At 46.1% G+C, this 14,894-nt stretch overlaps 1 protein-coding gene across 1 annotated transcript in view; it reads right to left on the bottom strand.

Annotated features, from left to right (window-relative positions):
- The window catches only part of LOC108311145 (germinal-center associated nuclear protein), a 55,158-nt gene that overhangs the window by 11,995 nt on the left and 28,269 nt on the right, over positions 1-14,894 (bottom strand). The window contains exons 17-21 of the mRNA XM_017538462.2: positions 13,806-13,958; positions 10,861-11,058; positions 9,931-9,999; positions 9,554-9,688; positions 5,526-5,679 (exon numbers count right to left, since the gene is read on the bottom strand). Coding sequence (XP_017393951.1) covers positions 5,526-5,679; positions 9,554-9,688; positions 9,931-9,999; positions 10,861-11,058; positions 13,806-13,958 — 709 coding nt within the window. The remainder of the gene's footprint in view (positions 1-5,525; positions 5,680-9,553; positions 9,689-9,930; positions 10,000-10,860; positions 11,059-13,805; positions 13,959-14,894) is intronic.

The following is a 14,894-nucleotide window of genomic DNA, read 5'->3' as shown; positions in this document are numbered from 1 at the left end:
GGGTCTTTTTATGTTGCCCAGGCTGGTCTTCAACTCCTACGCTCAAGCAGTCCTCCTGCTTCAGCCTCCTGAGTAGCTGAGATTACAGGTTTGAGGAGCCAGTATGCCCAGCTTCAGACTTCCTTTTTAAAAGAAATATCAAATAATATTCTTTCTTCATATATCCAGAGGACAGTCACCCTAGAAGAATAATTTCTATATCTGACCTTCAGATAGAAAACATATTCATATTTTTTTTCTTTTGAGACAATGTCTCACTCTGTCGCCCAGGCTGGATTGCAGTGGCATAATCTCAGCTCACTGCAACCTCTGCCTCCCCGATTCAAGCAATTCTGCCTCAGACTCCCGAGTAGCTGGAACTACAGGTGCCCACAACCATGCCCAACTAATTTTTGTATATTTTTTTTTTTTTTTGAGACGGAGTTTCACTCATGTTACCCAGGCTGGGAGTGCAATGGCGCGATCTCGGCTCACTGCAACCTCCGCCTCCTGGGTTCAGGCAATTCTCCTGCCTCAACCTCCTGAGTAGCTGGGATTACAGGCACGCGCCACCATGCCCAGCTAATGTTTTGTATTTTTAGTAGAGACGGGGTTTCACCATGTTGACCAGGATGGTCTCGATCTCTTGACCTCGTGATCCACCCGCCTCGGCCTCCCAAAGTGCTGGGATTACAGGCTTGAGCCACCGCGCCCGGCCTAATTTTTGTATTTTTAATGGAGATGGGGTTTCACCATGTTGGCCAGGCTGGCCTTGAACACCTGACCTCAAGTGATCAGCCCGCCTTGGCCTACCAAAGTGTTGGGATTACAGGCGTGAGCCACTGTGCCTGCCCATGTTCATGTTTTAAATTCGTAGAAACAAAAACAACATAATTAATGCAACAGAGTTAGTGTAAGAAATGGCCAGTTCAACAGGTAATTTAGTCTCCAGCTAGAATTGTGTTTGACTATATTACTAAAATTTTAATTAACCTGAAACAGGTATAAAAACAGTTAAAACTAGACACAGTGGCTCATGCCTGTCATCCCAGCACATAAGGAGGCCAAGGCAGGAGAACTGTTTGAGCCAGGAGTTCAAGACCAGCCTGGGCAACATAGCAAGACCCCATCTCTATAAAAATAAACAAAAGTTTAAGCCCATAATAACATAAAGAGGGAAGGCAGGCCAGCAGCAGATCAGGGATTCTGATACACTTCTAGAAAGCAGCAAGTAGATGAGTCCAATCCCTGGGTTAGGGAAGCAGAGGAAGCCAGACCCAAAGGCTGCAGGTGTGGGTGTGGAGGGAGCCAGGATGACTGAGCCTGCAAAAGCCCCGTATATCCAGGCTCTGCAGACACCAGGAGCCAAAGGCGAAGTTCAGAGTCTGGCCCTATAGGCACTCACCACTGCAGGCAACCTTATGCACAACCAGTCCCCCTGGGCCCCTGAACAGGAGTCCTGAGAGCATCCAGATGCAGGGGCGTGATCAGGCACAGTGGAAGGGACTCAGTGTCAAACCACTCCCGACCCTACCCTGAGAATACCAGCAGCTCTCCAGGAAGCAGAAGGCACAAGTTCTTTCCAGAAAAACTGAACAGTCTAGGGAACAGATATTCAGATCCAGACATTTGGGAGTCCCTCCAAAAAGGCTGGCTTGCCATTTAGCTACCTCCCACCCCACCCCAAACACAGAACTTCTTGGCCAGCCTTGTAGGGCCTCACTCAGTTATAGACAGACAGCCTTGGGTAAGGCATCTGAGGAGGGCCTCCAACATAAAAGAGATAAACTAAAATAACATAAGAGGGAGGGAAAAAAAGGAACCAGATAATGCATGAACCGAAGAAAACTTAGACCCCCAAAACCCTAATTTCCTCGGAAAGATATGATGCATCCAAAAAATAAGATGCTATGAAAAAGTCAACATAAGAAGAGGAAATAATATATATGGAAGAAAAAAATCAGTAAAACAACTGGAAAACAAAGTCAAGGAAATCTTCCAAAACACAGTAGGAAGAGATAAGATTGAAAATAGGATAGAAAGGATAAGAAACTCAAAGGATCGAATGATGAGATCTAACATCTATCTAACAGAGGCTCAAGAGAGAAAAGAAAATAGAGATTGGGCATGGTGGCTCACACCTGTAATCCCAGCACTCTGGGAGGCCAAGGCAGGCAGATCCCACGAGGTCAGGAAATCAAGACCACCCTGGGCAACATGGTGAAACCCCGTCTCTACTAAAAATACAAAAATTAGCCAGGCATGGTGGCGTGCACCTGTAGTCCCAGCTATTTGGGAAGCTGAGGCAGGAGAATCGCTTGAACTCAGGAGGTAGAGGTTGCAGTGAGCCAAAATTGCGCGACTGCACTCCAGCCTAGGCAACAAGAGCGAGACTCCATCTCGAAAAAATAAAGTCAGTGTCATAAAAACATGACTGCTAAGCCCTGCACAGTGAGTGAAGGAAGTCCGGTGCCAGGCATAACAAAGTGAATTTTTAGGATGCCATGAACAGAGAAAAAAGGCTTCTGGACAGAGAGAAAACCAGGGCACACAGAAAGGAACAGGAACAGTCTCAGAGTCCACCTCAACAGCAACAGTGGATGCTGGGTGACAGTGGAGCAAAACTGAAAGGAAAATAATTTTCTTCTTTTTTTGAGACAGGGTCTCCCTCTGTAATCAAGGCTGGAGTGCAGCAGTGCGATCACGGCTCACTGTAGCCTCGAACTCCCGGGTTCAAGCAGCCTTCCCACCTCAGCTTCCCAAGCTGCGAGAACTACAGGCACAGCTAATTTTGGGGATTTTTTGTTGTTGTTGTTTGTTTTTTGAGACAGAGTCTCGCTCTGTTGCCTAGGCTGGACTGCAACGGCCCGATCTCAGCTCACTGCAACCTCCACCTCCCGAGTTCAAGCAATTCTCCTGCCTCAGCAGGAGAATTGAGTAGCTGGGACTATAAGCACGCACCACCACGCCCAGCTAATTTTTGTATTTTTAGTAGACAGGGAGTTTCACCATGTTGGTCAGGCTGGTCTCAAACTCCTGACCTCGTGATCTACCCACCTCAGCCTCCCAGAGTGCTGGGATTACAGGCGTGGGCCACCGCGCCAGGCCAATTTTTTATTTTTTATACAGGGTTTCAATTCACCACATTGCCCAAGCTGGTCTCAAACTCCTGTACCCAAAACAATCTGCTTACCTTGGCTTCCCAGAGTGCTGGGATTACAGGTGTAACCCACATGTACAGCCAGGAAAGTAATTTTCTACCTGTAATTTTACAAACGTAGCTAAACTATGAAGCAAATGTGAGAATAAAATAAATCTTTTTTTCTTTCCCCCAGCCTAAGGTATTTTGTCAATAAAATCATTTCTGCTGGGTGCAGTGGCTCACGCCTGTAATCCCAGCACTTCGGGAGGCCAAGGTGGACGGATCACAAGGTCAGGAGATCGAGACCATTTTGGCTAACACAATGAAACCCTGTCTCTACTAAAAATACAAAAAATTAGCCGGGCGTGGTGGCACACACCTATAGTCCCAGCTACTCAGGAGGCTGAGGCAGGAGAATCGCTTGAATCCAGGAGGCAGAAGTGGCAGTGAGCCAAGATCACACCTGCACTCTAGCCTGGGCAACAGAGCAAGACTCTTGTCTCGAAAAAAAATTATAATAATAAATCATTTATATAAGGGAAAGGACTCAGAAAATTCCCCTCCCATGACATGTACCATCCAACAAGGGGCTGAACCAAGAAAAAATACCACAGCTGCTGCTAATGGCAACACTGAGCAAGCACCTGGCCTATGCCAGGCATTGTCCTATGCAGTCTGCATGTGCAGACTCACTCCATCCTCAAGAGCCAGATGAGCATCTCCAGCACACAACACCTACACAGGCTTGGGCAATTTCTTTTGGCTTTGCTGAGTAAAATAGGACAATGAGTAGAGTATCCATACATAGGTGGCAGAGATGTTAGAGAACTTGCCCAAGGTCACAGAGCTTCCAGGTGGAGGAGCAGGGACATGTGCTTGCAATGATGGCATGAAGGCACATGCTGCCTGGATGTAGACCAGCTCACAGATGAGCATTCCAGGACAGAGGGAATATGGATAGATCAGAATACGGAAGTGACAGAACATTTGGAAAAGTCTACCGAGATATATACAGCAACCCCCCACCCCGCCCAGTAAAAATTAAATCGATACAGACAACTATGTTAAGTGAGACAATAAGGCAACTCCAGTTCTTGCAGGAAAAAATAATTGTGGTCATACAAAGAACACTAGAGTCACAGAGCCCATTCACTGGAGTGGACTCACAAAGTGAAAGTGTAGCCATCCTGGGAAGACGTGGAAGGCTGAGTGGGATCATGGCACAGGCGGCCACTCTGCACTTAGTGTGGTACGCAGCAGCCAAGAAGGCCCCCCAACTCCACCTAGTGTTCATGCCCAGGTGTGATCTCCTGCCCTGTGAGCTGGGCCTAGCCACTCACTTCTAACAGACAGAAGCCAACAAAAGGAACAGATGTCACTTCTAAGTTTAGGTTATCAAGGCACTCAGACTTCCATCTTGGCTAGCCTCTTGCTCACTCTGATGAAAGCCAGCTGCCATGCTGTCAGCTGGGGAGAGGCCCATGTGGCAGGAAGTGAGGAAGTCTCTGGCCACAGCCTGCAAGAAGTGAATCCTGATGCCAGCTCACTAGAATGAGCTGGGAAGTAGATACCCTTCAATCAAGCTTTCAGATGAGACCATAATCCCACCTGTGAGAAACCTTGAGCCAGAGGACCCAAGTTAAGCTACACCTGGATTCCTGACCCACAGAAATTTGATAACAGATGTCATTTTAAGCTGCTATGTTGGGGGTAATTTGTGATTTAGGAATAGGTAACTAACACATTTGTATTAGTGGGAAGTCAGCAGAGAACACTGAAATGGATAAACTGAGAAACGGCTGTGTTAAGTGTGTGATCTGGAAACATGAGAAAAATGAGGCCCTGAAGAAAGGAGTAGAGAGGAGGGAGGAGCTACTATGTCTCATTTTAAATCATGTCGCGTTATTTGACTTCTTTTTAAGTACATGGAAGCATTACTTTAATTAAAAATGAAAATGAAGGTAACAGGAACAGTAAACTAATTTCCAGGAGATGAAATATGACTTTGTAATCATAGGAAAAGGGAAGAATGTGCACCAAGAAGTTATTGTCACCTCAAAACAGCAAGAGCATGGATGGCTGTTATCATCATCTTTACACTTCTTTTACATTTCCTCATTTTTTAAAAGTTTTGTATACGGATTACATTTAGGAAATTCAATATATAGTATTAAAATAGAAAAAGAAGCAGGCTGGGTGCAGTACCCACTGCTAAATTTGACTGGCTTAAAAAAATAATTTTTAAAAAGACACTAGAAATGACAGACATAATACTTGCTTCTTAGCCTCCCACAGTCTTTCAAAATGTTAGGGAATAAATAGTATTTGCATGATTCCAATGATATCTTGGAGTAAGTGAAAGTAATGAAAACATAGAAGTAAACACAAAGTAATTATAATTCACCTTTATACACACGTTTACAGAAATCATCTGATCCCCTTTGCCGCTAAGCGAGTTGAAAAGCGAAAGCGTCTGAATCCCACCAGCATCGCTGCACATGTCATCCATTGAGCCATCATCTCCCATGAACTTTACTTTCAACCAATTTGCCAGAATTCTATAGATTAAAAAAAAAACACACACACTCTTGAAGAATCCAATTCTAAATTTGAATTATAAAGACTTCCAGGAAAAGAAGAAAGAGAAATATCACACAGATCTAGGTCCAAAGTTACCAAATCTCACAATGAAGCTGACCTGCACAAAACAGGCTGTCATTTTAAAATGGAGCAATGATCTTTACTTGTTCTTTTTTTTTCCCCCAGATAGGGTCTCACTGTCACCCAGGGTAGAGTGTGGTGGTACAAACTCGGCTCACTGTAGCAAGCAAACCTCCTGCCTCAGCCTTCTCAGTAGCCGGGACTACAGGCACAGGCCACCATCCTCTGCTAAGTTTTGTTAGCACAACATAGATGTTGCTCACGCTGGCTTCAAACTCCTGGGCTCGAGCAATCCTTCCACAGCCTCCCCAGTCGCTGAGATGACAGCTGTGACCCACTGCACCTGGCTTCTACTTGTTTTTAATTGAGCAGGAGGGAGCACTCATAGAACTGGCTCATTCTAATGTGACTTAAGATTCTGAAGCATTAAGATTTTCAGCAATGGAAAACATCCCTAGAGTTTGAAATACATATTTTTTATAGATCAAATTTCTCATATCTGAGACCTTAAGAATTCCTAAGTGATACATGAACTTAGCAAATCACAAGACAGCTATTTTAAGAAATGAATCCTCAGCTGGGCGTGGTGGCTCACACCTGTAATCCCAGCACTTTGGAAGGCCAAGGCAGGTGGATTGCTTGAGCCAGGAGTTCAAGACCAGCCTGGGCAACATGGCAAAACCCTGTCTTTACAAAAAAAAAAAAAAAATTACAAAACCTAGCCCGGCATGGTGGTACATGCCTATAGTCTCTGCTACTCAGGAAGACCACTTGAGCCCAGGAGGTCAGGTTGCAGGGAGCCAAGATCGCATCACTAAACTCCAGCCTGGGGGATAGAGTAAGACCTTGTCTCAAAATTAAAAAAAAAAAAAATAGGAAAAATGAATCACCATTTAAATATTTTTAAAATGCCACAACATTCTTCTTTGTTCAGCTGTCCTATGAGATGAACATCATGACTTTCTCTTTCTTTTTCCTTACTGCATGTGTTCCAAGCTTACCTGGGGTTTTTTTTTTTTTTAAGTGAAAAAGTATTCTGGAATTAGATAATGGAGTTTAAAAAGAAATGTGTTCAGAGAACTTCGAACCCTCATATATTGCTGGTAGGAATGTTAAAGATGTAGCCACCACAGAAAGGTTTGGCAATTCCTCAAAGACTTAAACATATAGTTACCATACAATTAGCAATCCCACTCCTAGCTATATAACCAAGAGAATTATTAATCACATGTCCACACAAATACTTACACGCGTATTCATAGCAGTCTTTTCACAGTAGCCAAAAAGTAGAAACCACCCAAATGCCTATCAACCGATAAATGGATAAATAAGGTATACTCACACAATGGAGTATTATTCAGCCACAGAAAAGAAGGAAGCACTAACATATGCTTCAACGTGGAAAAGTCTAGAAAATATCCCAGAAGGGAAAGGTGAGATTCACAAAAGGCTACATATTATATGATTCCATTTATGTAAGACATCTAGAATAGGCAAATTTATGGAAACAGAAAGCAGATCAGTGGTTTCAGGCTGGGTACGGTGGCTCACATCTGCAATCCCAGCACTCTGGGAGGCCGAGGCAGGCAGATCACCTCAGGTGAGGAGTTCAAGACCAGCCTGGCCAACAGGGTGAAACCCCATCTCTACTAAAAATACAAAAATTAGGCTGGGTGGTGTGCACCTGTAATCCCAGCTACGCGGGAGGCTGAGGCAAGAAAATTGCTTAAATCTGAGAAACAGAGGTTACAGTGAGCCCAGATCACACTACTGTACTCCAGCCCGGGCAACAGAGCAAGACTCCATCTAAAAAAAAAAAAAAAAAAAAAAGAATAGGGGCTTTCTTTTTGAGTGAAAAGGCTTTCTGGAATTAGTTAACAGTGATGGTTGCAAAACCCTGTGGATATATCTAAAAATCACTGAAATGTACACTTCAAATTTAATGCTAGTATCTAATTATGTGCTTACTTACAAATGGGTGAAGTTTATAGTATGTGAATAACATATCAATAAATCTATCTTAAAAAGAAACTGTTTTAAGCCGGTCATGGTGGTTCCCACTTGTAATCTCAAAACCTTGGGAAACCAAAGCACGTGGATTGCTTGAGCCCAGGAATTCAAGACCAGCCTGGGAAACACAGTGAAACCCATCTTTCAAAGAAGAAAAACCATTAGCCAGGCATGGTGGCACACGCCTGTAGTTCCAGCTACTCAGGAGGCTAAGGTGAGAAGGTCATTTGAGCCCAGGAGGTCGAGGCTTCAGTGAGTCATTATAACACCAGTGCCCTCCAGCCTAGGTGACAACAAAGCAAGACCCTGTCTCAGAAGAAAGAAACTGTAGTTGCTTTAAAACTATGACTTCTTGACCAGGAGTAATGGCTCACACCTATAAGCCCAGCGCTTTGGGAGGCCGAGGCGGGTGGATCACGAGGTCAGGATTTCGAGACCAGCCTGACCAACATGGTAAAACCCCATCTCTACTAAAAATAAGAAAAAATTAGCCAGGCGGGGTGGTGCGCGCCTGTAATTCCAGCTACTCAAGAGACTAATGCAGGAGAATCGCTTGAACTCAGGAGGCGAAGGCCTCAGTGAGCCAAGCCGCTGTACTCCAGCCTGTGTGACAAAGTGAGACTCCAGCTCAAAAACTGGAAAAAAAAAAAAAAAAAAAAAAGACTTCTGGCCAGGTGCAATGGCTCACTCCTATAATCCCAGCACTTTGGGAGTCCCAGGCGGGTGGACTACAAGGTCAGGAGACTGAGACCAGCCTGGCCAGCACGGTGAAACCCCATCTCTACTAAAATACCAAAAAAAAAAAAAAAAAAATTAGCTGGGTGTGGTGACATGAGCCTGTAATTCCAGCTGCTTGCAAGGCTGAGGCAGGAGAATCACTTGAACCCAGGAGGCAGAGGTTGCAGCGAGCCAAGATTGTGCCATTGCACTCCAGCCTGGTGACACAGCGAGATTCTGTCTCAAAAAAAGACTTCTGTATGCTAGTTACAGGAAGTAAGACCATGTCAATTTTTTTTTCATTTTTAAAATGCCAAAAGTTTATTCTGAATGGGAGAAAAATGAAACTATAGTAAACAAACTATAAAGTATCTTACCGAAGAGTCTAAAATAAAGCAGGTCTATCAACACCTTAACACAGCTTTAAATACTGTTGCCAAGTGACATCGTTCAGATTTGTGTGCCCACCCAAAATCTCATGTTGAACTGTAATCCCCAGTGTTGAAAGAGGGGCCTGGTGGGAGGTACTGTATCTAGGGGTGGATCTCCCCCTTCTTGTTCTCATGACAGTGAGTTCTCATGAGATCTGGTTGTTTAAAAGTGTGTAACACCTCCCACTTTGCTCTCTCTTCCTCTTGCTCCGGCTATGTAGGCCATGCCTGCTTCCCCTTCGCCTTCCACCATGATTGTGGGTTTCCTGAGGCCTCCCCGGCCATGCTTCCTGTACGGCCTGTGGAACCATGAGCCAATTAAACCTCTTTATAAATTACCAAGTTTCAGATAATTCTTTAAAGCAGTGTGAAAACGGACTAATACCCCAAGCTTATGGAATAAAAATGGAAATAATCAAATCTAAAGTTTCAACTTAATATCCTAAGCAAAACAGACCATAAATCCAAGCATTAAAACGTTAAACCTATGCTTCAGAGTTCCCATCACACATAAAAGGAATACCTGGCCCGCCCACAGCTCTGGCCCTGGCCCACAGCTCTGCCCCCGTCCACTCTACCTCTTGGAAACCCCACAGGGGAAACCCTTCCTGACCTGCCAGGACTCCCTGGGGACTGCTCTTCTCCATCCGGCAACACCAGCACCAGCTTCCAAAACACATGCTCCTGCCTCCCAGGGAGATGCTCAGCCACAAGGGATGGCAGGTCCAGAGACGCCCACGCCACGTCGCTGGAAGGAAAAGACCACCGTGGGTTAGCCAGTATGTGAGACCCTGAGCAGCACACACATCCTATGAGCAGGAAGGTGCAGGATGGGGAAAAATCAGGGTCAGAGGTTGAACTGCAAACTAGAAACCATGTCTGAAACTCAGCAAAGAGACCACAGATGCATGAAGAGCTGTCAGTGTGACAGACTGGGAGACGGAGTGGGGGGTTAGTGGGGAGCACCCAGAAGGGTGGGGCATGACAGACCTCAGCAGCTGCTGGTAGAAGTGCTGAACCTTCATCTGGTGAGCCGTCTCATTTCTGAGCCGCCTTAACCTACAAAGGAAAGCAGAATGACAGTGTCCCTGAAGGAGCTTAGTGAAAAGGACTGGCTAGTGAGTGTCCCCTGGGGAATACCCAGGAGACTGAAAAAAAACTTTCTGCTAAAGAAATTGGTTACAGGCCAGGCACGGTGGCTCACGCCTGTAATCCCAGCACTTTGGGAGTCTGAGGTGGGCAGATCCCAGTGTCAGGAGATGAAGACCATCCTGGCTAACACGGTGAAACCCTGTCTCTACTACAAATACAAAAAATTAACTGGGTGTGGTGGTGCACACCTATAGTCTCAGTTACTCAGGAGGCTGAGGCAGGAGAATCGCTTAAACCCGGGAGGCAGAGGTTGCAGTGAGCCAGTATCACGAGCACTGCACTCCAGCCTGGGTGACAGAGCAAGGCCCCATTTCCAAAAAAAAAAAAAGGATTAAGAGGATTTCTTCATTCCACAAATATCAATTAAGTATCTGCTGTGTGCTGACTGTGGGAGATTCAGCAATAAATCCTGCCCTTCAAGCATCTCTAAATGCTGGCCTGGCATGTGGGAGGTGTGGGCACTGTGGGCAAATGCTGCCAGGTATGGCTGGAGCTGGGGTGTGTGTTGCAATCTCACCAGGGTGGTCAGATGATAGGTGAGCAATGACCTAAAGGAAACAGGGGCAGCCAGCATGACAACTCCCAGCAGCAGAGCACATGGCTATGCTGGGCCACAGCTGGACCTAGCATGTTTGGGGAGAGCAGTGAGGACAGCTGGGGAAGGAGCGGGGTCCATAGTGCAGAGACTTGGCGATTGCTAGGTTCACCGCCAAGACAAGCAACGCCACCTGGCTGAGCTGTCAGAGGATCCCTCCAGCTGATGCTGACCTGGTGCAGGAGATGCCCAATTTCCCTGCGTGGCCCAAGTCCAGGAGACCCCTGGCCAGGTTCTCCTCAGCAATGGGGCACTCTGCGCTGGGCGCCAGCGCCCTCAGCCGGTCGCTCACGTCCACGCAGCAGGGCGCAGCAGGGAAAGCCCGCATCTGGCGCCTCAGTTTCTTCCGGGCTGCGACAGCTTCCCTCCACCTGGGGGACACAAAAACACATCATCACTGAGTGTTTTCAATGTCTTCAAACCTATAAACAAATTGGAGTTAAAACTCAGGCATGTTGCTGACTTGGCCAACAAAAAATAAATAAATAAATAAATAAAAACAACTCAGGCATGGGGAAGGAATGATATCAAATGAGCGTGGTGAGCAATGAAACTACTGGATATAAGAACTAACAATGAATGCGCTTTGGAGGCCGACTTGGCAATATGGAGACATGTGGGAAGAAAGTTGCCCAGGTGCCATGGCAAGAAACGGAAGGCACATCTGTCCCAGCATAATAAATGATTACTTAGACATAGCAGTGATATCAAACATAAATAACTGATTACTTGGTTATAGCAATGACACCAATTAGACTTACATACAATCACATAATTAATTATATAGTCAATCTTATTACATTATTATTCTCTATTATTAACTTTTCCTTTAGTATTACAGCGTAGGAACGTTTTTAGCCTCATACTACAGAAATAATAGAGTAAAATATAATTAGGAACTAAAGGGACATTGTGAGAAGTGATCAGGAGGCAAGAGTAAAAGCCTTGTGGTAACACCAGTGCCTGGCAAGGCGCCCGTTACTTAGCAGGCAGGCCTTGCAGTATTGCCAGCATCTGGGGAGGTGCCCGATACTTAGCAGGCCATGAGGGGGAGTTTCCCTCTCACTGGGGAGTTCAGAGAAAACTCTGCTCTGCCGGCTCTTGAGGAAGGTCTGACACTAGCTAGCCAGCCCACAGACATCCAGGGGCTTAAACACCTCTCTATGGTGCAGTGCTCCGATGGTCACCATCCTTGTCCACTTTCATGTTCCACTTTCCCACCCGATGCTCCCTTGTAAATTCTTAGAAGAATAGAGGAATCCTAAAAGCCTTTGATCTCTCTGATAAGTGCATAGAAAGATACTGACCTATGTGCCTCCCCTCCTTGCAGCAGCTACCTGAGGGAGGGGCCCTCTGTACTGTACCCACGTGACCTGCTGAACTGTGCCCATGTGGCCCCCCCATATTTTAAGAAAGTGATTTGCTTGACCCCTAGCAATCGTGTCAGATAATTCACTCTCCGGCCCTGCCCCCCTGCCTTGTTTACAATAAATGTCCGTGAGTCCAGGCATTCGGGGCCACTGCTGGACTCCGCCCCCTGGCAGCAGTGGTCCCCCGCCCAGCTGAATTCTTATCTCTGTGTCCTTGTGTCTTTCTCTTCTACGATCTATCGTCTCTGCACACAAAAGAACACCCACAAGACCCTGTGGGGCTGGACCCTGCAGATACAGATCTAAGATACATATGCCCAGCCGGGCACAGTGGCTCACACCTGTAATCCTAGCACTTTGGGAGGCCAAGGTGGGCAGATTGTCTGAGCTCAAGAGTCTGAGACCACCCTGGGCAACACAGTGAAACACATCTCTACTAAAATACAAAAAATTAGACGGTTATGGTGGCAGGTGCCTGTGGTCCCAGCTACTCAGGAGGCTAAGGCAGGAGAATAACTTAAACCCGAGAGGTGGAGGTTGAAGTGAGCCGAGATCACGCCACGCCACTGCACTCCAGCCTGGGCAACAGAAGGAGACTCCTGTCCAAAAAAACCAGATACACATATATCCCTTGACCCACAGCCGCCACTGACAGGAATTTATCTCCAGACACACGTGCCTGTGTGCAACCGAGTGCAATGTCTGTACAAGGACAGTCGCTGTGACGCTCTTTGCCAGAGCTAAAAGGAGAGCCACATCAAAGTCCATCAACAAGTGGACCAGGAAGGTCATCACTGGTACATTCTCGCACTGACCTCGACACCACTGGCAATGCTGAGAGCTCAACACGCTGCTACAGCCAGGCCTCCACCTCTTATCAGATGGAGCATAGAAAGGCTCAGAGCAAAGCAGGGGTCAGGAGGCCACCTGTGCCAACAGCCACAGGAAAGGACGGAAAGTCTCTGGATGGATTCACAAGCAGCTGCTGCTCGAACAATGGACAGAGGTCTGTTGCGGAAGGGAGACGCACTTCTCCCCATACTCCCTTCTATCCTGTTACAACTGTCAAGGACACTATTACTTATTTTAAATTTTACTGTGAAATAAATCATACAACACACGTAACACATATATGCCCCGTTTAAAGATTAATAAATAATCAAGCACCTATGCACTTTCATCCAGCTGAGACGCTGTAGCCATGACAGGCAGCCCTCCTATTCCCAAAAGTAACTACTAAGCTAAGATTATGATCATTATTTTCCTCCTTTTCTTTAGGATTATACCACTATATAAAAATCCAAAATAAGCAACTTGGTATGAATATACAGTATTTGTATATTCCCTATTAATCGCTTTTTTCCCACTACTTCTGTTTTGAGAATTCACATTTGCTGGTGCACAGAACCATCATCTGGCCTGTTCACAGCCATCTCCCACCATCCAGTGGCGTGGGCACATGGCAGGCACCCTGTAAGTATCTGCTGAAATACAGAGCAGCTACCGCACCCCTATCTAATTCCTGACTTTTCCCCTTAGTTTATACTCTGTGCGTGCGTGCGTGTGTGTGTATGTATCTCTCACACGTAATCAAGTATTTCTGAAACCCAATATAATCCAATTAGAGTCCATTTTAGTTTCCCTGATCCTTTTACCACTGAGTAAAGGAATTGATGGCTCATACATTTTGAATCTGGTAAAAGACTCTTCCCCGTGTGTGGATTTTGCCTGTAGGGACACGGACTCACCGCTGCAGATACTTGCAGAAGCACTGAAGCTCCTGGAGTGTCTCCTTTGCAGTCTGGAAGATTTCCTCCACGAGAAACAAGTCCACAAGGTGGGCACAGACATCCTCACAGCAACGGGCCATGCGGACCCTCTGGTCTGTCTCTACTGCTTTCCTAAAAAATAGGGCAATCAGCATGGAAGATCGCACTCAGGGCCCACAGACACTGAGGGCTTGCTTTAAAAGTTCAAGAGCTGGCCAGGCATGGTGGCTCACGCCTGTAATCCCAACAACAATTTGGGAGTTTGAGACCAACCTGGCCAACATGGAGAAACCCCAGCTCTACTAAAAATACAAAATTAGCCAGGCATGCTGGCACATGCCTATAATCCCAACTACTTGGAAGGCTGAGGCTGGGGAATCACTTGAACCCAGGAGGCAGAGGTTGCAGTGGGCCGAGATCATGCCATTGCACTCCAAGCTGGGCAATAAAAGCCAAACTCCGTCTCAAGAAAAAAAAAAAAAAATGAAAATAAAAATTGAAATTAAAATACAGAAATTAGCTGGGCCATGGTAGTATGTGCCTATAGTCCCAGCTGCTTGGGAAGCCGAGGCAGGAGAATTGTTTGAAGCCAGAAGGTGGAGGTTGCAGTGAGCTGAGACTGCACCACTGCGATCCAGCCTGGGTGACAGAGGAAGACTCCATCCCAAAAAAGAAAACAAAAAAACAGCGTTTAAGAGTCGGCATCCTCAGCATTAAAATGTAATTACGTGTTCAGTGTAAGTAAAGCTTTAATACTTAAACTACAGACACCTAAAAAGACAGAGTAAAAATAATTAAGTGGTACAGGGTGCCAAATTACAGGGCACAGGGGCCCTTGTAACAGTTAAGAAATAAACTTGAGCTGGGCGCGGTGGCTCAAGCCTGTAATCCCAGCACTTTGGGAGGCTGAGGCGGGTGGATCACAAGGTCAAGAGATCGAGACCATCCTGGTCAACACGGTGAAACCCTGTCTCTACTAAAAATACAAAAAATTAGCTGAGCATGGTGGCACGTGCCTGTAATCCCAGCTACTCAGGAGAGGCTGAGGCAGGAGAATTGCCTGAACCC

The sequence above is a fragment of the Cebus imitator genome, unplaced genomic scaffold, assembly GCF_001604975.1.
Source record: "Cebus imitator isolate Cc_AM_T3 unplaced genomic scaffold, Cebus_imitator-1.0 Scaffold112, whole genome shotgun sequence".
NCBI classification, from domain to species: domain Eukaryota; kingdom Metazoa; phylum Chordata; class Mammalia; order Primates; family Cebidae; genus Cebus; species Cebus imitator.
Note: the sequence above shows the minus strand (reverse complement) of the source record. Positions and strands in the feature narration are given on the sequence as shown.